At 29.3% G+C, this 21,122-nt stretch overlaps 4 protein-coding genes across 18 annotated transcripts; all 4 read right to left on the bottom strand.

Annotated features, from left to right (window-relative positions):
- Positions 1 to 475: 475 nt before the first annotated feature.
- On the bottom strand, positions 476 to 8,413 carry SPG11 (spatacsin). 2 transcript variants are annotated; one of them, XM_089075306.1, is made up of 22 exons: positions 7,588 to 8,413; positions 7,195 to 7,361; positions 6,765 to 7,121; positions 5,822 to 6,631; positions 5,568 to 5,740; positions 5,209 to 5,486; positions 4,954 to 5,121; positions 4,685 to 4,894; positions 4,416 to 4,607; positions 4,238 to 4,357; positions 3,987 to 4,161; positions 3,661 to 3,884; positions 3,416 to 3,576; positions 3,040 to 3,355; positions 2,803 to 2,971; positions 2,348 to 2,704; positions 2,101 to 2,265; positions 1,860 to 2,008; positions 1,671 to 1,778; positions 1,300 to 1,593; positions 904 to 1,223; positions 476 to 809 (listed from the first exon to the last, which is right to left on the bottom strand). In XM_089075306.1, exons 1-22 carry the CDS (start codon positions 7,867 to 7,869, stop codon positions 608 to 610), a joined length of 5,397 nt encoding a protein of 1,798 aa, XP_088931432.1. In that variant the 5' UTR covers positions 7,870 to 8,413; the 3' UTR covers positions 476 to 607. The 2 variants fall into 2 exon arrangements, with proteins under 2 accessions (XP_088931432.1, XP_088931438.1); XM_089075312.1 differs by having other exon boundaries at positions 2,348 to 2,680.
- LOC105431955 (odorant receptor 4-like) lies at positions 8,392 to 12,222 on the bottom strand. 2 transcript variants are annotated; one of them, XM_089075913.1, is made up of 7 exons: positions 11,809 to 12,222; positions 10,828 to 11,264; positions 9,596 to 9,695; positions 9,389 to 9,499; positions 9,114 to 9,269; positions 8,775 to 8,913; positions 8,392 to 8,508 (listed from the first exon to the last, which is right to left on the bottom strand). In XM_089075913.1, exons 1-6 carry the CDS (start codon positions 12,220 to 12,222, stop codon positions 8,860 to 8,862), a joined length of 1,272 nt encoding a protein of 423 aa, XP_088932039.1. In that variant the 3' UTR covers positions 8,392 to 8,508; positions 8,775 to 8,859. The 2 variants fall into 2 exon arrangements, with proteins under 2 accessions (XP_088932039.1, XP_088932033.1); XM_089075907.1 differs by lacking the exons at positions 8,392 to 8,508; positions 8,775 to 8,913 and having other exon boundaries at positions 8,955 to 9,269.
- On the bottom strand, positions 12,202 to 16,584 carry LOC148938318 (odorant receptor 4-like). 9 transcript variants are annotated; one of them, XM_089075985.1, is made up of 7 exons: positions 16,037 to 16,583; positions 15,295 to 15,475; positions 15,039 to 15,210; positions 13,862 to 13,961; positions 13,662 to 13,772; positions 13,387 to 13,542; positions 12,888 to 13,167 (listed from the first exon to the last, which is right to left on the bottom strand). In XM_089075985.1, the coding sequence occupies exons 1-7, from the start codon at positions 16,469 to 16,471 to the stop codon at positions 13,114 to 13,116; spliced, it is 1,209 nt and encodes a 402-aa protein (XP_088932111.1). In that variant the 5' UTR covers positions 16,472 to 16,583; the 3' UTR covers positions 12,888 to 13,113. The 9 variants fall into 9 exon arrangements, 5 of the variants coding, with proteins under 5 accessions (XP_088932109.1, XP_088932111.1, XP_088932108.1 ...); XR_016139030.1 differs by lacking the exon at positions 12,888 to 13,167 and adding an exon at positions 12,202 to 12,342 and having other exon boundaries at positions 13,387 to 13,537; positions 13,682 to 13,772; positions 15,039 to 15,475; positions 16,037 to 16,584; XR_016139032.1 differs by lacking the exon at positions 12,888 to 13,167 and adding an exon at positions 12,202 to 12,342 and having other exon boundaries at positions 13,387 to 13,537; positions 15,039 to 15,475.
- Positions 16,585 to 16,918: 334 nt separating this feature from the next.
- LOC105431948 (odorant receptor 4-like) lies at positions 16,919 to 21,118 on the bottom strand. 5 transcript variants are annotated; one of them, XM_089075960.1, is made up of 7 exons: positions 20,683 to 21,118; positions 19,702 to 20,138; positions 18,536 to 18,635; positions 18,338 to 18,448; positions 18,052 to 18,202; positions 17,688 to 17,829; positions 16,919 to 17,390 (listed from the first exon to the last, which is right to left on the bottom strand). In XM_089075960.1, exons 1-5 carry the CDS (start codon positions 21,043 to 21,045, stop codon positions 18,095 to 18,097), a joined length of 1,119 nt encoding a protein of 372 aa, XP_088932086.1. In that variant the 5' UTR covers positions 21,046 to 21,118; the 3' UTR covers positions 16,919 to 17,390; positions 17,688 to 17,829; positions 18,052 to 18,094. The 5 variants fall into 5 exon arrangements, with proteins under 5 accessions (XP_088932086.1, XP_088932077.1, XP_088932082.1 ...); XM_089075951.1 differs by having other exon boundaries at positions 18,052 to 18,207; positions 20,683 to 21,089; XM_089075956.1 differs by lacking the exons at positions 16,919 to 17,390; positions 17,688 to 17,829 and having other exon boundaries at positions 17,845 to 18,207; positions 19,702 to 19,873; positions 19,958 to 20,138.
- Between the last annotated feature and the right edge of the window lie 4 nt (positions 21,119 to 21,122).

The raw sequence follows: 21,122 nt of genomic DNA, 5'->3' as shown, positions 1-21,122 counted from the left end.
ACTAACGGATACAGTTTCATCATTTGCTAAAATATAAGTGTAATGTAGTTTAATTAAGAAATATAGCAGTGATAGATAAATTGCCTTCAAAAGGTATACACCATAAATAAAATTCATCGTCTTTTAACATTAGATGGTAGAAATAGATACAGCACAAATCATGTTACCGACACATGATTCTTTTCAGTCTTGTATCTACCCTTGACTTGAGCAACTCCTAAATCAATAAAATGGCTAGCTTACATGTACAGATGGTTACATTCAACGATTATGGCAAGATACCAACATATGTTACAACTTTGTATATGCAGTATAGTTTAAAGTTTAAAGTATTATTTTTAATAAAGGAATATTAATTCCATTAAGCCTTTTTTCATTAATCTAGTTGGTTTGTAAAATTTATTAAATGATACCATGATGTAATATATAAAAAATATTTTTTATTGATAATAATTTCTTGATAAATAATAAAACGTTAACAAAAATATAACTTTATTGTTTACAATGACATCATAAGTAAATAAGTTTATGACAATCTGTCGTAGAGTTTAAATTTGTAATATTTTTTATCAAGTGATGATTATGTCAAATTCTGCTGAACGACGAGTCATGGAGCGCTATATCCTTTTTTCCAAATTGTGTCCTTTAGATAGGAGCCTACTATGGGATCATTTAGCATTTCTTCCACAATATCTTTAAAGCCAAGTTGACTAGCTACCATATATTTACATTCAACATCTGATAATTCAGATACTAAAGTTCTCATATTGTCCGTCATGGAATGATTGATACTTTTTTCCAATCTGTACCTAAAAATATATGTAAAATGATAGTAATTAAGAAAATTATTTAAGTATAAAAACTTCAAATAATAAGATTGTATAAATTACATGTTAAATTTACCTGCGTGCGCAATCTTGAACGATCATAGGCGTTAGACTGTTCACCATCATAAATTCTTTGAGATATCGCGTCTCTCCTTTGAGAATACAATGATGATAAATAAGATTAACCCAATCTGCATGATAATTGTAAGCGCGAATAACAATAAGAGCTTGAGGAAAGTTCAAGATGTGAGACAATATCCTATCTAACTCATCTCTTTTCAAATTCAACAGACATACTGCTTGTTGATTTTGCGGTATTGCAGTCAACAGTGAAATTTGAAGCGTAATTAATTGGGCTTGATAGGAACATCGACTCGCGAGATTTAATTTCTTATCCTGAAAATAAAATATATTATTTTTTGGCAGTTCTCGTTTGTAAAATATACATATTTCTTATTTCATTTCTTCGTACCTGTAAATAATATTGAGTAGCATGAGTAAAATTTGTTACAGCCAGTTGCAATTGTTTTTGAATATTGTCACTTCGAGTCAACTTTATTTCTACTGGAATGCCAGTTATGCCTTTTCCACACTCTTTCAATATATCAGATATTAATTTCGTAATTATTTCTTTCGCTTCATTTTCCCACATGAGAGCAATTTCATAATATAAACGGAAATGAAGCGCCACTAGGGTAAATAACTCCTTATCTTCCGGATATTGACGCTTCAAGAATTCTAGTAGTGCCATTTTCAGACCTGGTACCTATTTAATAAAAAAAAGACATAGATGTATTTTCTGATAAGATATGTGCATCTATTTTATCATACGAAAAAAAGTACCTTATCCAAACCTTGTCCCAATAAAGACTCAAATTGGTCGTTTTCTTTCAAGATTTGAAAGATATAATTCATTTCAGTGAATCGACCAACGCCAGTTACAAGACGTACCTAATAATATAAAGAATTTAAAATTAAACAAATTATTGAAATTATATGATAATTAATTAAATAAGATATTAATTAATATACCAATATCGCCCAGTGTTTTAAAATTTGTAACATATTTGCGAGGCTTTGACATTTTCGTAATATTGAAGCTATTCCTTCCATGTTACAGGAAGCCGTAAAACAATCGTGAGATCTTATCAATAATTCTACTATTGTCTTCAATCCCAAAACTATAACGCAATGAACAGAAATATATATGCCTATCATTATATTTAAAAAATAATTTAATAACAAAATAATTTGTTATTAACAAAAATATTACCATTTCTTTTTTCATCGTGAGTGCTAACATATCTTCCCAGCAATGATTGTGCTGCTTTTAACAATTTTAATCCTAATAATGAAATGTCACTACAAAGTTCCATTATTAGATGAAAATGTGAATTCAAGGAATAACCCCACATAAAGATTAAGTCTTCTTGACCATCTGTAAAAAATTGATGATATATTTATTTTAATACATATAATATTACTCAAAGTAAAAAATAAGAAACATTTTTCATAATTACCTTCCATGGCACGATTTATATGTATTGTAATATTTTCAGTCAGAAATGTTGCAACGTCTTCCGTTTTAATTTTGAAAGACATTATTATATCGTTAGCAGTCTCAAATTTATTTTCAATATTACTTTCGATAATCTCCTGTAAAAACTTTATAGGCTCTTTTAATATCAGCAACAATTGGTAAGTCTTCCCTAAACGCGTAGCAAGTTTATAACATGAAACAATTCTAAAACATATCTCATTTCCATGTTTAAGGATTTCAGATAACTTTTCTAATATTGAAATACACTCCATCTGGCGATTGCTAATTGCCGTATCGTTTATTTTGCTGGATTCTACAATTGATGAAATCGCATTTACTGTAAAGATAAAATGTGTTGGAATGTGTTGGAAGAAAGATAAAAAGTATTTTCAGATGTAAAATAGAAATGTTAAAAAAAAAAATAATGAGGCATACGTGATGATGACGAAGAAAATCTTTGCAGACCGCGTTTACGTAAAGTGCCATATTTTTGTTGCTTGCTCTGATTTGTTTCCTCTAAAAGACTCTTTTGCTGCGAAGTTAAATCCGCTGGTGAAATTTCACCCTCTGCTAGACTTAAACATAACATCAATATTTGTAGATCCTAGAAAATAAATAAGCTTTTAAATTTAACAATATACTAATGAAGCTTAAAAATAAAAGAATACGTACTTTATGATTATAATTAAAAATAAGGCTTATTCGTAAGGCAATATCCAATTTGCCTAAATCAATTAATTTATTTATTAAAACTTCCGCAGCATTTTTTTCATTTTCTATCAAGGAACAAGTGACTTGTAACTTATCCAAACCAGATAATAACTCCGTTTTTAATTTATTAAAAATATAATCATTGCAATCAAATTCTATATTTTCGGGTCCAGCTAAAATACATGATTTCCACATTGCCATCTCCAGAGTATCGATAGTTTGTTGCTCGATTTCAGTATTTTTCAAAGTCTCATAAGCCAGTTTTAAGACTTCATACCTAGAAAAAAATAATTATTTACAGTAAAAATAATATTACATTATAAGAGATATGATTTACCTTTCTTTGTGCGATACAACTTTCTCGGCATGTTCGACAAAAAATTCAACTGCTACTTGAGGTGGGACATTGTATTTATTAAAATCCTGAGCACATTGTATCCAAAAGGAAGAATTTAATTGACCATCTACATTTATAGATTGTTTGAAAATATTTCGAGACTGAAATCAATGTTATATTTATAGAAAAGATGATTAATAATAGAAACAGTGTTTGACTTGTCGGAAAACTTTGGAAAATATTACTTGTGCTAATATGATTTCGGATGAATTTAATCCGGCACAGCATGCTAATTCTAAGGCAACGCTAAAATTCTCAATTGCCATTAAACTGTTAATGCATCTTTGAATCTCTATGTCAAAATTATATGCATTATCAGTTAAAATAACAGCTGTGAAGTTCAATGTTATATCGGTTTTCTGCAGAATTTTCGTTATATCCAACAAACGTTGAAAATCCGGTACTGCAACTTTAATGTACAAAAACAATTTTTACATGTTATTCCAACTGTATTTAGTCAAATTGATATAAGGTATATATATATATATATATATATATATGTATATTTTACCTGGTAAGTCGGCAGAAAAATTACATTTTATTAATGCTTCAAGAAACTTTACTCGTAATGGCGTACTTTGAAAACTGTAACCAAGTGCTGTAACAATACATTGGGTTGTAACAACTGCAACCCAATACAGATTTTTCAAGTACGTGAAATGGACGCTGTCCCAATCCATAATTTTCTAAAAAAAAAGGCAGAAAATATTAAAAAGATTGTTCAAACATATTGGAATTATTTCATTGTAATTCTGTACATACATTGTATTTAAGTGAAGAACATTGTGATTTAAATTCTATCAAATAACGCTGATTTTCCTTGAATTCACCATAACTAATTGCTTGCATCAAAAACTCAAAGAATGGATTTAAAATACTATCCTGCAAAATATTAGCAATTAGAATGGAGAATCTTTATCATTATATTAATTGAACTTACAGGCATGAAAATTTTGTAAGCTTGATTAACCGTATTAATGAAACCACATTGAATCATTTTATTTAATAATTCCGACACTTTATTGGAAGGCCATATTTGCTGCTCTAGACATTCCGTGTAATCGAAAAGTATGTCCTCTCTTCCTATCGATATTACCATCCAACAATAGCAATATGCTGCTACTGAAGATGGCTACAAAAACAAGATTTTTAAAGAAAAATCAATATAATATGAATACTATTAATATAGATATTAAAATAAAATAACACCTCATAACATGTTGCCAAGATGGTCAATATAGGTCTTAGATTTGAGCGAGATGCATTGATTAATGCTCCAGGTGGGTCTTGACTTTGATGACAATTTAATATAGTTAACCATAAATTATTATCTGAAGGAGTCGAGACATAACTATTGGAAACATGTTCGATACTAGTTGCGTCTATCTCGATACCAGTTGAAGTGGATATTGGAGATTCCTGAAAAATATTGTTTATATATAACAATTAAAATTATTAATAAGCAACAATAATCTCACATGTTCTTCCGATCCAATTTTGTGCTGCTTCGACGATAATCGTCTTGTATCACGGGATTTCGGTTTCTGCTCATAAGATTGAGATTTGTTAAGTTTATCATTGTTTAAACATGTTAATAGATGCTCCCGTATACTCGCATTATTAAACAATTCGGCATTTTCCAATACCTATGTAGCATACGAATAATTCGAGCTTTATTTTTATATATTTATTAAATTTTACTTTAATCAGGCTATTGTTGTTTCGGAAAGTACCTGAGTCGTGGGATAAGCAAATATATGACAAACTGTAATAAATTCGAACCACAAGTGATGATTTGCTAAATATTTTAGCAACGTATCGGATAGCACATAATCATGAACACGCGCAAAGCGTACGATGATGTCCCAGATCTTCAGCGCTTCGACAAATTGCGCATTATCGCACATGAAGGTTTCATTCAGTAAATGTTTCTGGAAGCTCTGTTCTAAATATGACATTACAGATTTTAAATCAGTTTCATTCTTATATACTACATTTTCCAACAGGTTTCCTGTACAATAAAAAATAAATATCGTTTAAAATGTTTTTCCACGTTAGTATCACACATATAAGTTAGATATAAGTTAGATACCTATGGAGATGTTTAATTGTTCTTGTACATATTTTGCCACAGTAACGTGTAATCGTAAATTGCTCGAGTCGATTCTTAGCAACTCAATGAAGGAAATACTGCTGCATACGATATCAGACCTATCTAAATTTCTCAAAGCGAGAACGTGCGCGTATAAGGCCGCTTTAAATTTCCTAAAATTATTTTAGCCGTTAAATGATGCTTCTCAGCTGTTATAATAATAAAATGAATATTAATATTGCGAATATATGAACCTGTGGGAAGATACGTTTCCAAGTAATTTTGCTTGAGTGTAAGTTAAACAGTGCACAGCCATATTTGGTCTACCTTCTTTCAGATAATAACCGTATGTTAATGTTTCTTGATGTCCATATTTCTTGATAAGAATTTCATTTGTAAAAGTAGGCAATGGTTCATTTTTAAAGCGCCATTTAAACAAAAGCTTCGAACTCAAATTTTTATAGCCGTCCAATAATTCGTATACTGTAATATCATCTTTTTTATTTTGATCTTCGATAATATATTGTAAACTTGGTATATGCGAAAGTGTGAACTGAAGAATTTCTTGCGAAATAACATACTCGTCAGTTTTTAAAACAAGTTTATCCGAAAATATATCTCGTATTAGTGTATTCTTCTTTGAAGAATTTGCTTCGTTACACAATGTGATCTGCGTTGTTTGCCATAATCGTAAAAATATTAATGTTAAACTTATTAAATAATTTGTTTTTAAAAAGGTATTAAAATCGTCCGAGATATAATTAATCGACTCTACAATTCCATATATTAATGCATCTTCGTAATTATCTCGAGCGTTACACATATTAGTTAGGATATTAAACAATTTTTTCAGTTTTGAGCTGCCTTCTTCAGTATGACTGTTTTGCAAGCAATGTGTAAGGCACAATTGTTGATCAATGCTTTGCAAAAATTCTGCTTTATCAATATTGCAGGAATTTAAAGATAATATTGTACTCATTTCTTCCAATGTAATACCACAATTGAAGAAACGATTTAATATCAATTTCATGTTATTCTGTTCTTCTTTCGTATAAATACCATATCTAAAGTAATATATTTAATATTTTACATTTCGTACATTTTTCTCTATAATTTATTATTATACTAATAAAAAAGTATAAATAATATAAAAAAATATAAATGATATAGTTATTATATAATAGTTATTATACGCACCTACATAAATAATTTTTAGTTAGATCTTTTACCAAATCACTAGCATGTGAAGAATCTATATAGTCAATCATATCAAGTGTAATATTTAAATTCATAAATAAGGATTTTATGTGATGATCAATGTCGTCTGAAATCTGCAGAACATCTGATTTATGTCTTGCATCAATCCATAACCTTAAGGCATTAATTTTATTATTCGATAATAAATAGTCCCATAAAACGTTATTTGACACATTTCCTAAAATCTCTGGTATATTCAAAGAAAAATATAATTCAATACGTAAAGCTTCTTCGGTATCTTGTGGTAATTTCATTACATCATCTATACATATACAAGAACTTAATCCATTTTCAACTCTAAAAAATAAATAGATATTAATATATGATAATTTTTTTATCATGTATATATTTCCTATTTTCACGAACTTACTTGCATTTGTCTTCATACTGTTTAATAAATTTAATAAGATTGCAGGCTGCAATGTGTTCAGTCTTGAATCCATTAATATTTATCATATATTCTGATAAATAGTTTCTTAAAACTGAGTCTTTGCTCTTTATGGAAACTGCAAAAATATATTCTACGGGATCCTTTCCCTATAAAAAAATAATGATTTATATAATTATTATATATATATATTTCTAATTATTTAACAAATTATTAATTATTCAAAAAATCTTATCCATTCCAAAAAAGATATAACAAATACATAAACATTTATAGATGATAAATGTTATTTAACAGATATAATACACATATATATATATATATATATATATATATATATATATATATATATATATATATATACATATGACATACCATATTTTTTAAAATATGCGAGGCTCTGTAAACTTGTTTTTTGTTTAATAACTCATTCACCCAATTGTCTACTTCTTTGTTGAAATATATACATGCTTGCTCTACAGAACAATTTCTTCTGCATGCAAGGCACTTATAAGCTAGTTTTATATGAGTTCCTTTGGCAGAAGCCTCTCTCACAAGCTCTCTGTCTCCTAGTATACGCCATCCTGACCATATTGCTGCTTGTTGTCCAGTTAAACACTCCACAGGAATACCACCAATCGTCTTTTTCTCAGACATTTTGCAATGTGGTCTTCATAGCAATTTATTAATCCATTAGTATTCTAATATATTTACAATTTAATAAAACTTGTTTGATAAATAAACACGAAACAAATTATGATTGTACAAGGAAGAAATTAAGATATTTTCAAAGTATAAACAATTACTTTTGAAAAATACTTTGTAGATTATATACTATGTTGTTAAATCACGTCTGATTAATTTTCATTGTATTATTATATGTAGATAACTTGTTTTAGATACACGAATTTTTATAAAACCGAGTATCATGAAATTATTATACTAATATTTGTTTTATCACAAAATTCAACACAATGTAACAGGAGATTAGGTTTCACAAAATTCACAATGTAACAGGAGGTTAGGTTAAATTAAAAAAACCGCTACAAAAGCTGAATATTCATTCATATATCACATTCACACTCTGTACACACAGGCACGCACAATAATTACTTAATTATGTAAGTTATTGTACTCTTTTATTGGGAATATTAGTCACATTTCGATTACGTTGTTTATGAAAAACTCTACTGTCAATTCTCGGTGCCTCTCTGACAGCACCAATTTAACCAGCAATCGGTAAAAATCACCAGTAATCAGCTGACACATCAGTTGTCACATTACTATACGTGATTCCTATTGAACAAATATAAAACAATATTAGCAATATTAATAACAAAAAAACATTATTTAAATCGTTTTAAATATTATACTATTCTTTAATTTTATATTCTTTACATTTTTTAAAATAATTAACATATAAATCGATATGCGATATTATATTTTTATGTTGCAACAAAATTTAGATTTTTCTCGAGGAAAAAGACTTGAAAAATTTATTTTATTAATTTTTTCATAATAAATATTTTGTTAAAAATTAATTATCTTATTATAATGCTTACGTGTTTATGAGAATTCTATAGTGTGAAGGAGACATTATATTTGACACTATTCCTTTACACATTTGCTATAATATTTCTATTATATTTATACCACTAACGTTCGAAGAAGGCTTAGGTATGCAAAACTTGTTTTCAATACCTAATAAAAAATTACATTAGAGTAATACATAATAATTTTTTTATATAATTTAGTTTATTAACCACAATCTTTTACAAACGACACATATAGAAAAGCAAAAGTGCTCCCGAGTATATAACTTCTCGATATATATTGATTATTGGATTTTTCTGAATTTTTTCCAGATTAATTTCAAGTAAATGTTGTGTATAATTTCTTACATTTCCAAATGTTGCCAATGATAAATCTATCATTCTACCAGCGGTGAGCTTTATGGGATGGCTGGACATTGCGATCACTAAAACTAGATTACGAATCGACTTTGTCGGCAGTTGATACCAAGTAGTCATGAAGCACCTTGTCCCAATCTGACTACTCTGCAATTTTTAGTCCGCAAAGAATATTCGATTTATTTTTTTTGTTACAGATTTATTCAAAAATCGAAAAACCAATTGTTACAAAATTTACATAAATTCAAATATTTAGATAAATTTACCTTCTCTACAAGTTGCTCGCCGATGTAACATAATATATACATATTGAAGCAGAATGAAATAAAGAGCATAAAATAAATTATTAGCCCTAGTGCATCACTATCCTGCCAGTCCTATTAAAAATTATAAGTAACAAATATGAATTTCATTTTTTTTTTTTTTAAAGAAGAAATTAGCTTTCTTTTTCTTAAATATATATTAGAACGCACCACTATGCAATAATATTCAGGCAAACACATTGTAAATATGGAACTAATGAATTCCAATAAACATACTTCTTGCAGAATTTCTTCCACGGCAGAAGAAAATCTGAAATAAAATACTATTACTCTTGTATGAACTTTTATGACTTATTTTATTTTCAACATTATCGGATTTTTGCATACAAATATACCGAAAATACTAAAAAAAGTTTTATTAATCTCCAATAATTTTCACATAAACAGGATTTGTATAATACTATTTAATAAATATCAAGAAGAATTTTTATTAGAGTTAATCTGGATCAAAGTAAGCAAAAAACATCAAGAACATAAGACAACAGCTTGTTCTAAGTGTGACCGAGGTAATGCGGTCGTAATGCGACTCTATATTGTAACAAGATATATAGACTTCATATTATAACAAAACTCTATATTGTAACAAGATGTGTTGTACGTGCTCACTTGCACGGTTTAGATCGATTAGATTGATGTATAGTAGAAAAATATACATTGAGGATATAATACTCGCGCATACTCACGGTTTACGCATGTTCTACAAGTATTCAACTACACCATCCACTGAAATGTGTTGGTGGCTTGTTAGATGCACCTGTTGCATTTACCAACCTTTTGCACGTTGTGCAACACGTGATAGAAGTTATATATATATATATATATATATAATAAAATGCAAATTTTTTTATTCGAAAAGAACATTTTGAGCACTGAGATTTAAAACTTTTTCTATACAAATTTGAAAATATATTTTTTTAATGACAAAAATTCTAAATCTTTTTAAAGAAGAACTCGAATTGTGTCGATTATAATTAATTCAATTAATGCAATGTATTCTGTTAATTATGTAAAAATTCCAGAACTGGAGTGGATATGAAAATATATATAATATGAATAAGAAAATATAAGGACGGAAATTAAAATTTTATAAATAATACTTTCTCACTTTTTTGAGTTTATTATTTGATAATTTTAAATTCTGTTCAAAAATATCATAATTTAAATTAGTACTGCTTAAAATGAAAAAAATGATTAACAATTTTTATATAATACAATCGCAAGATTAAAGCACTTTTAACTTCAGAGATTTATATTTTATCAATACTTTAAAAAAATGTGTCAAGAACTTTAAAACTATTTTGAGACATGAAAACTCCATTAATTACATTGAATTTCTGAGAATGTAAAAATTAATTTTCCAAAGAGATATATAACTATATTACCTCAATATTCGAACATGACTTTTTACGATGTGAGCGATTCGTTGATTAACATCCAACAATTGCTCAAAGTTTTTGTCGCGCGAAAGATCCTCAAGTCGAGATACTATCACCTGGATTTGGCCACATGCGTGAGTGGCGAATATTGCTGCCAATCCGCACGATCCGGCTGTCACAGAACATATAGTATATCCGCACATCCAATGAGCCAGATACGTCATTTCGTATACCGGACTCATTTGGGTATTTAAAAATTTACTATACGTCGGATATACGAGCGGTCTAATGGTTTGGTTGCCGACCTTATGCTCAGTACAAAACGGCAGAATCGTATGATATATGAATTCAGGGAGATATAGGGAAGTAGCACTGATCATAGACAGTCTACGACCGGTGGTGGCGTATTTCAGCATCATTTCACGATCAGAGTCGAATTTTACCTATTACAATGTTGAAAACATATTTATTGAAAGAGATAAGCGATAAAATAACTAATATGTATTTATTGTCAAAATTATAAGATTACGTTAAAATTATTTGTAAAGAATATTATAAGATGTATTTCAATACGTTTTACAAATATGAAAAAATATGAAAAAACATATGTGCTAGCTATGAAATTAAATATAAATCTTATTGACGCATAAAATCCGGATTTAAATCTAATTTTAATAATAATTCAATTAAAGAAAATCATATTTCTGATTTTGCAACATTGGCACATTTTACGACGCTAAATTTTAATGTTTAATTCGTATTAATTCATGTAAACAATGTGGTAAAAATTACATGCTAAATTATAAAATAAATGACATTTATGAGGTTAAAATAATTGTTCAAAAATATTCACTTAAAAAGCCAACACTTTGTCGCGCTTAATTCTTCTCATCACGAAAAAATATTAATCATCACTTGTTATCGTTACTAATAAATTTTTTTCTGTCGATTCAATTCTGTCAGATTTTATATATCGACAACACCGACCTGCCACCAGTCACTTTTCACGTGTTCGATGCAACGCAATATTTTTGGCCGATGAATCGTGAGGACACAATACTTCATCAATGCAGTGCAACAAAAACCCAGCAGGCCAAAGAGTTTCAGTCTCAAGTTGAGATCCTTCTCATCATAAATCATGTACAGAATGCAGGGCACTATCGCGAAAATTAACGCAAAATTACATAGCAAGATCGCGATTTTAGATGCATGTAGCCCGATTCCGCGGATCGTGAGAGGCCAGATGCCGATCGAGCCGAGAATCCAGTTACCCGGTTTAAAAATGTATTGTATATCCTGCTGATAATTGACATTAGATGATCTCGTATGTTTGTCTTGTGAGTTTTCCATGTTTGCGATGACAGATCCCGTTGAAGACTGCACGAAGTAGACGCGCGACATTGATTGCCGGACATGCGCTTGCGCTCACATTGCAGACATCCTTTTGTAACGCACGTAAGTCACCGTATACAGTTAGATTGTGCGCGATTAACATTGCGTGAAGTGTGTCTGTTCGGAATGCTAGCATAAAAACATATATATTAATTTTTGCAGAGAAGTGGTATTAACAAAGATGAATTTTTTCTTATTATAATTCTTTGAATGTTGAGAATGCAAGATTAAATTAAAACACGATATAAAGATAGATCACTGATAAAATAGGTGTGCACGTGTGTATTATTATTAAAAAATTTTATATTATTTATACGCCATTCATCCCTACGTTACGTTTGTACAAACGCTCACAATAATTATTGAATTATATAAGTTATCGATCTTTTATCGGGAATATTAGTCACATCTTGATCACGTTATTCTCGAAAAGCATAAATTTGCGTCTGTCTGACAACAACAATTTAATCAACAATTGGTAAAAATTACCAATAGTCAATTGCCAGCAATTTCATTATTTTACGTGATTCCTATTGAATAGAAATATAAAACAATAATATTAGCAGTAAATATTATTTCATCTTTTCAAATGTTAGGCTTTTTTTAATTTTCTATTTTTTACATTTTTTTAAATAATTACATGTAAATGTACAAAATCAGTACGCAATACTATATTTTAAATATCATTTGAACAATATATTTTCATTGCGATAAAATTTATATTTCTGTTGGAACAAGAAGATTTATAATAAAATTAATTAAAATTTGAAAATTAATTTTTTATAATAAATATTTTGTTAAAAATTAATTATGTTAAAATTCTCGCGTTTAGTCTATAAGGATTCTACTGTGAAGATGTTACATTTTACCTTCACACATTTGCTATAATTCTTATTATATTTATACTACTAATGTTCGAAGAAGGCTCAAGTATGCCAAACTTGTTTTGAGTACCTAATAAAAAGTAACACTAAATTAATACACAATTTTTTATAATTTAGTTTATTAGTAATAATCTTATAAAAGAATGTAGAAAAAATAAAAGTTCTCGCGAGTATTCTGAGTAAATATAATTTCTGGAAATATACTGATTGTTATTTAACTGTTTCTAAATTAAATAATTTTTTTGTCATCAAGCATAATTTTAAATTAATGTTCCATACAATTCCTTACATTTCCAAATGTCGCCAATGATAAATCTATCATTCTACCAGCGGTGATCTTTATGGGATGGCTGGACATTGCGATCACTAAAACTAGATTACGAATTGATTTTGTCGGCAGTTTATACCAGGTAGTCGTGAAGCACTTCGTTCCAATTTGACTACTCTGAAATGTTAAATCCACAAAAAATGTTCGAACTATCCTAAATTTTATTTATTTCTTATTACAGCTTTCTTCGAAGCTCAATCAATCGTTACAAAATTGAAATATTTAGATAAATCTACCTTCTCCACAAGCTGCTCACCGATATAACATAATATATACATGTTGAAGCAGAACGAAATGAAAAGCAGAAAATAAGTCGTTAGTCCCACTGCATCGCTATTTTGCCAATCCTAAAAATTAATAAGTGATATATATGTAATTGTATTTATTTTTTCTAAAAGAGATTAGCTTTTTTTTTTAAATATATATTAGAGCGCACCACTATACAGTAATATTCAGGCAAACACATCGTGAATATGGAACTGGCGAATTCCAATAAACATACTTCCTGTAGAAGTTCTTCTACGGCGGTAGAAAATCTGAAATAAACTGTTGTTACTTGTACATGAGAACTTTTATGAACCATTTTATTTTTTATTAGATTATTACAAATATATCGAAAATATTATAGAAAAATTATTATTCCTTAATAACTTTGGCGGAAGGAGAATTTGCAATAGTATTTAATAAATATTGAGAAACATTTTTTTTCTTTTTATTAAAGTTAATTAAGGGTTCTAACAAAATGGATAAGTGATTACAAACACGAAAAATGACTTGCTTTGAGTATAAACTATATTATACTGATAATGCAACTCTATATTGTAATAAGATGTTTGTTCGTGCTGGTTTGCACAGTTTAAATCGATTAGATTATACACAGTAGAAAAGTAGATATACGTTGAGCTTATAATATCGCGTATTCATAATTTGCGCATGATCTACAAGTATGCAATTGTACCGCCCATTGGAATGTAATGTGTTGGTTTGCAAGACGCACCTGTTGCATTTACCAGTCTTTTGAATGCTGTGCAACAAGTGATAAAGCTGATATATATTATGTGTAATGCAAATTTTTTTATTCGAAAAAATTGTTTTGAGTTCTAATTGTTTCTAATAATCACAACTTTTTCTGTATGAGTGTTCTGTTTGAAAATATTTTTTCTATGACAAAAACATTAAGTTTTTTTTTTTTTTTTTTTTTTTAAAGAAAAGCTCGAATTTTGTCAATTATAATCAATTCAATGTAATGCACTGTATCAATTATGTCTACTATCGAAATTCTAAAAAAGAAGTGGATATAATAATGTATATAATATGATTGTGAATACGAAGATAAAAATTAAAATGTTATGAATAACTTTTTTCGCAAACTTTGAAAACATTTTTATACAATTATATATTATTTATATAATACAAACATAAACATAAGATTGAAACATTTATCTTTATTCTCAGAGATTTATACGTATCAATACTTTCTTTCTACAATACAATATCAAGAATTTTTAATATATTTAAATATATATTTTAAAGCGAATAAAAACTCTATTAATTACATTGAATTTTTGAAAATATAAGAATTAATTTCACAGAAATATATATAACTGTATTACCTCAATATTCGAACATGACTTTTTACGATGTGAGCGATTCGTTGATTAACATCCAACAATTGCTCGAAATTTTTGCCGCGCGAAAGATCCTCAAGTCGAGATATTACCACCTGGATTTGGCCACACGCGTGAGTGGCCAATATTGCTGCCAATCCGCACGTTCCGGCCGTCACTGAATATATGGTGTATCCGCACATACAGTGAGCCAAGTACACTATTTCGTATACCGGACTCACTTGGGTGTTAAAAAACTTACTATATGTCGGATACACCAGCGGTCTAATGGTTTGATTACCGATCTTATGCTCGGTGCAAAACGGCAGAATTGTATGATAAATGACCTCAGGGAGACACATGGAGGTCGCGCTGATCATAGACAATGTACGACCGGTGGTGGCATACTTCAGCATCATTTCACGATCAGAACTGAATTTTACCTGTCACAATATTCTAAACATTTTTATTAAAGAAAATGAGTGATAAAATTCTTAATATGTATTTATTGTCAAAATTACAAAACAAAATTAATTCTAAAAAGCATTATAAATGTACTTTAATCTTGACTCCAATATGTTTTATTAATATGAAAAAAACACACAAAATGTCACGTTCGCGACGGGCACTCGCACAATAAGTGTAATTAAATATAAATCTCGTCGATGTGATTCGTAAAATCCGAATTTAAAATAATGGTTGCAATAACAGTTTTAATTAAAGAAAATCGTATTTCTGATTTTGCAACATTGATATTTTATTGCAATTCTGAATTTCGATTTGTAGTAATCATATAAGCACTGCAATAAAAATTAAATGCTAAGAATATAAAATAAATGAGATTTTTAATTAACTGTTCAAAAATATTTAGTTAAAAAGTCAACATCGTCGCGCTTGATTTTTCGCATCGCAAAATAGAAGAAAAAAATGTCACTTGTGATCATTATGCTGATAAATGTTTTTTGTCGATTCCACGTCGCATTTTATGTATCGATGACACTGACCTGCCACCAATCACTCTTCACATGTTCGATGCAGCGCGATATCTTTGGCCGATATATCGTAAGAACGCAGTACTTCATCAGTGTAATGCTACAAAAACCCAGAACTCCAAAGAGCTTGAGCTTTATATTGAGATCCTTCTGATCATAGATCATGTTTAGAAAGCAGGGTACTATCGCGAAAATTAATGCAAAATTACACAGCAGGATCGCGATCTTAGATGCGTGTCGACCGATTCCGCGGATCGTGAGAGGCCAGATGCCGATCGAGCCGAGAATCCAGTTACCCGGTTTGAAGATGTATTGTATGTCCCGCTGATAATTGATATTCGGTGATATCGTATGTTCCTCGTGTGAGTTTTCCATGTTCGCGATGAGAGATTCCACTGAAGACTGCACGAGATAGATGCACGACATTGATTGCAAAGTGTCGGACATGCGCTTGCGCTCCGTGTGTTGCGGTCATTCTTCTGTCTGCACATATACTCACAACCCATAGTCTGTGCGCGATTATCATTGCAGTGAAGTACTTGTTCCGGAATACGCACATAAAAACGCATTTCTTGCAGGGAAGTGTTTTAAGAAAAACAAATTTTTTTTCTATCATAATTCTTTGAATGTTGAAAATGAAAGTTTAAAGCACTCCACAGAAATGCCGTCAATTATTTTTTTCGCACATCTTTTTGCGATATACAACATGGTCTTCATGTAATTTGTTAATGTGCTCATGTCCTAATACAATTAGATAATAATATAAAGTTAATATAAAATTTAATATAAAATTAATAAAAAATTAAATTAAATGTAAAAAAATAATAATAGTAATATAAATTTAGTATAAAATTTGTGTGATAAATGAATAAGAAAGGAATTATGATTGTACTAAAAAAAGCATTTAAGATTTTTTTACAAAATATATGCAATTTCTATTGGAAAATATTTTGTTGTGAATTATATATTATATTGTTAAGTGACGTCTGATTAATTTTCGTTACATTATTAGTATATACAGACAATTTATTTTAAAGACACGAATGTAAGATCGCATATTATAAAATTCTTATGTAGATCTTCGTTATACGAGAAATTCGCAATATAGATAAGTTAGACTAAATTAAAAGAATAGCTGCGAGAGAATTCATTCATTCATATATTCGTACTCTATACAGACACTCACAATAATTATTTAATTAACAAGTTATTGTATTCTTTAATTGGAAATATTAATCACATTTTCATCATGTTATTTATGAAAAGCTCTACTCATTTACTGCCTGCCTGACAGTAATAATTTAACCATCAATCAGTGAAAATGATCATTAGTCACCTGACAGCTCTTCATTTTATGATGTGACTCCTATTGGATAGACATAAAACAATTATTTTAGCATTACAAAAATATTATTAAGTCGTTTTAGATATTATATTTTTTTTAATATTTTTATGTTCTCCTTATTTTTTAAATAATTATGTATAAATATATAAAAACAATACTATATTATATTTAGAATATCGCTTGTCTAATCGATTTTTAAATTGCGATAAAATTTATATTTTTCTCGAGAAAAAGGAGGATAAAAAAATTATTCATTTTTTTCTAGTAAATATTTCGCAAAAATTAATTAAAAATTAATTGTTTTACTGAAATACTCACATTTGATTTAAACGGATTCTATAATCTGAAAGAGACATTACATTTGACATTATTTGTTTATAGATTTGCCATAACATTCCTATTATATTTACACCACTAATGTTCGAAGAAAACTTAAGTACGCCAGACTTGTTTTGAGTACCTAAATAAAAAGTCACATTAGAATAATACATAATAACTTTTTTTAATTTAGTTTAGTTTATTTTAATTTAGTTTATTATCCACAATCTTTTATGAGGGATCTACACAAAGAAAATGAAAGCGCTTCTTTGTAAATAATTTTTCGATACTGATTATTATTTAATTCTTCTATATTTTTTGCCATCAATTTAATTTCAAGGAAACGCTCTATACAATTCCTTACATTTCCAAATGTCGCCAATGATAAATCTATCATTCTACCAGCGCTAAACTTTATAGGATGGTTGCTCATTGCGATCAGTAAAACTAGACCGCGAATTGACTTTGCCGGCAATTGATACCAAGTGGTCATAAAGCACTTTGTCCCAATCTGACTACTCTGAAATGTTAAATCCATAAAAAATGTTCGACTTATTCTGAATTTTATCAATATTTTATTTTACTCAAAGATCCAATAATTATGTTGTTACAAAATTAAGTGTTTACATGTTTTGGATTAAATAATCTACCTTTTGCACCAACTGCTCCCCAATATAACATAATATATACATATTGAAACAGAATGAAATAAACAATAAAAAATAAGTCGTTAGTCCCACTGCATCGCTATCTTGCCAGTCCTATTAAAGATTATAAGTAACAAATGTTATTCATTTTTTTTTTAACGAAATTAGCTTTCTTTTTTTTAAATATATATTAGAACGCACCACTATGCAATAATATTCAGGCAAGCACATTGTGAATATAGAACTGGCAAATTCCAATAAACATACTTCCTGTAGAACTTCTTGTACGGCGGCAGAAAATCTGAAATAAACTGCTGTTAAACTTATACATGAGAAATCGACTTTTATGGATTTCATTTTCATTATTTTTAGATCACTACACAAATATAATGAAGATTAAAATAGGTTTTTTTTATTCTACTATTATTATATTTATAATAATAATTTGGACAGAAGGGGTGTTCATATAAAGAATTTTATTTAAAAAGAATTAAAAAGGATTTTTTTTTATTACAAAGTTATATTGATCCTGGTCTAGAAAGCGAGTGAGTACAAACACGAATAAACAACTTACTCTTAATGCACGATGTTGTAATATAAATTCATATTGTAATAAGATGCTTGTTCATATATTTGTTTGTGCTCGCTTGTTTGATTTAGATTTGGTTATATGTAGTAGAAATATAAATATATATGTCGAGGATGTAATAGCGCATGCTCATAGTTTGCGCATGATCTATAAGCATGCAATTGCTCCGCCCACTAAAATTGCAAATTCGTTGGACGTACCTGTTGCATTTACCAGCTTTTTGTACGATGTCCAACACGTGAGAAAAATTATATATTATATAATAAAAATTTTTTACTCAAAATAATCGTCATATGTGCTAATGAGTCAAAATATTTTCTGTATGAATTTAAAAATGTTTCCTCTATAACAGACCTCTTTTTAGATAAAAGCTCTCAACTCTATCTGTTGTCTAAATTATATTAAAATTTTTGAAATGTAAAATGTACGTGAAAATGCATGTGAATATGAAAAATTAAAATTTTATGAATAACATTTTTTTCGCGAATTTAGTATTTTTCAATAATTTTAAAGAATCTCTGAATACTGTCGAAAAATATCACAATTCAAATTGCTATTGGTTAGAGTAAAAAAAATTATTAATTTTGTAAAAAAATTATTAATTAATTTTTGTATAATACGAAATTAAGGCACTCTCATCAGGATTTTATATTTAAGCCATACCTTTTAAAATGTATGAAGAATTTTAAAGTTCTTTTGAGAGTAAAGTTAAAACTCTAATAATTATATTGAAATTATGAAAATGTGAAAATTAATTTTATGTATATAATTATGTTACCTCAATATTCGAACATGACTTTTCACGATGTGAGCGATTCGTTGATTAACATCCACAAATTGTTCGAAGTTTTTGCCACGCGGAAGATCCTCAAGTCGAGATTCTATCACCTGGATTTGGCCACACGCGTGAGTGGCGAATATTGCTGCCAATCCGCACGATCCGGCTGTCACTGAATACATGGTGTATCCGCACAGGCAGTGAGCCAGATACACCATTTCGTATACCGGACTCGTTTGGGTATTAAAAAACTTACTATATGGTGGATACACGAGCGGTCTAATAGTTTGGTTGCCGATCTTATGCTCGGTGCAAAACGGCAGAATCGTGTGAAAAATGAATCCAGCGAGATACATGGAAGTTACGCTGATCATAGACAATCTACGTCCTGTAGTGGCATACTTCAGCATCATTTCACGATCAGAGTTGAATTTTACCTGTTACAATTTTGCAAGCATATTTATTAAAAGAGATGAGCAATAAAATGATTACTATATACTTATTGTCAAAATTGTAACGTAGAATTTTCGGAAAAAATATTCTGTTATTCGGGAAACACATTAGATATGTAAGATGTACTTTAATACATTTTGCAAATATATTCAGAAAACATATACGCTGGCTATGAAATTAAATTTAAATTTTGTCGTTAGATAAAATGTGGATTTAAATCTGATCGCAATAATAGTTTTAATTAAAGAAAATCACATCTCTGCTTTCGCAATATTAACGCATTTATTGCGACGCTGAATTTCAATGCTCAATTTGTTAATTCTGTAAGCAAGCGGTAAAAATTATATGCTAGAACATAAAATAATTGACGAAGATTGTAATAATTGTTCAAAAGTATTCACTTAAAAAATCAATCGTTGTATTTGACTTTTTGCGTCACTAAATAGAAGAAATAAACCATTATTTGTTATCACTATATTGCTAAACTTTTTTTGTCGATTTCACATCACATTTTATGTATTAACTGACCTGCCACCAATCATTTTTCACATGTTCGATGCAGCGCATTATCTTGGGTCGACGCATCGTGAGGACGCAATACTTCATCAATGCAGTGCTGCAGAAACCCAGCAGACCAAAGAGCTTCAGCCTTATGTTGAGGTCCTTCTGATCATAGATCATGTGTAGAACGGAGGGCACTATCGCGAAAATTAACGCAAAATTACACAGCAGGATCGCGATTTTAGATGCGTGTCGACCGATTCCGCGGATCGCGAGAGGCCAGATGCCGATCGAGCCGAGGACCCAGTTACCCGGTTTGAAGATATATTGTATGTCACGTTGATAATTGATGTTCGGCGATATCGTATGTTCGTTCTGTGAGTTTTCCATGTTCGCGATGACAGATTCCGCTCAAGACTGCACGAGGTGAACGCGCGGCATTGATTGCGAAGTCGCCGGACATGCGC

Source organism: Pogonomyrmex barbatus, unplaced genomic scaffold (genome assembly GCF_055798465.1).
Source record: "Pogonomyrmex barbatus isolate J1 unplaced genomic scaffold, ASM5579846v1 scaffold1, whole genome shotgun sequence".
Lineage (NCBI taxonomy): Eukaryota > Metazoa > Arthropoda > Insecta > Hymenoptera > Formicidae > Pogonomyrmex > Pogonomyrmex barbatus.
Note: the sequence above shows the minus strand (reverse complement) of the source record. Positions and strands in the feature narration are given on the sequence as shown.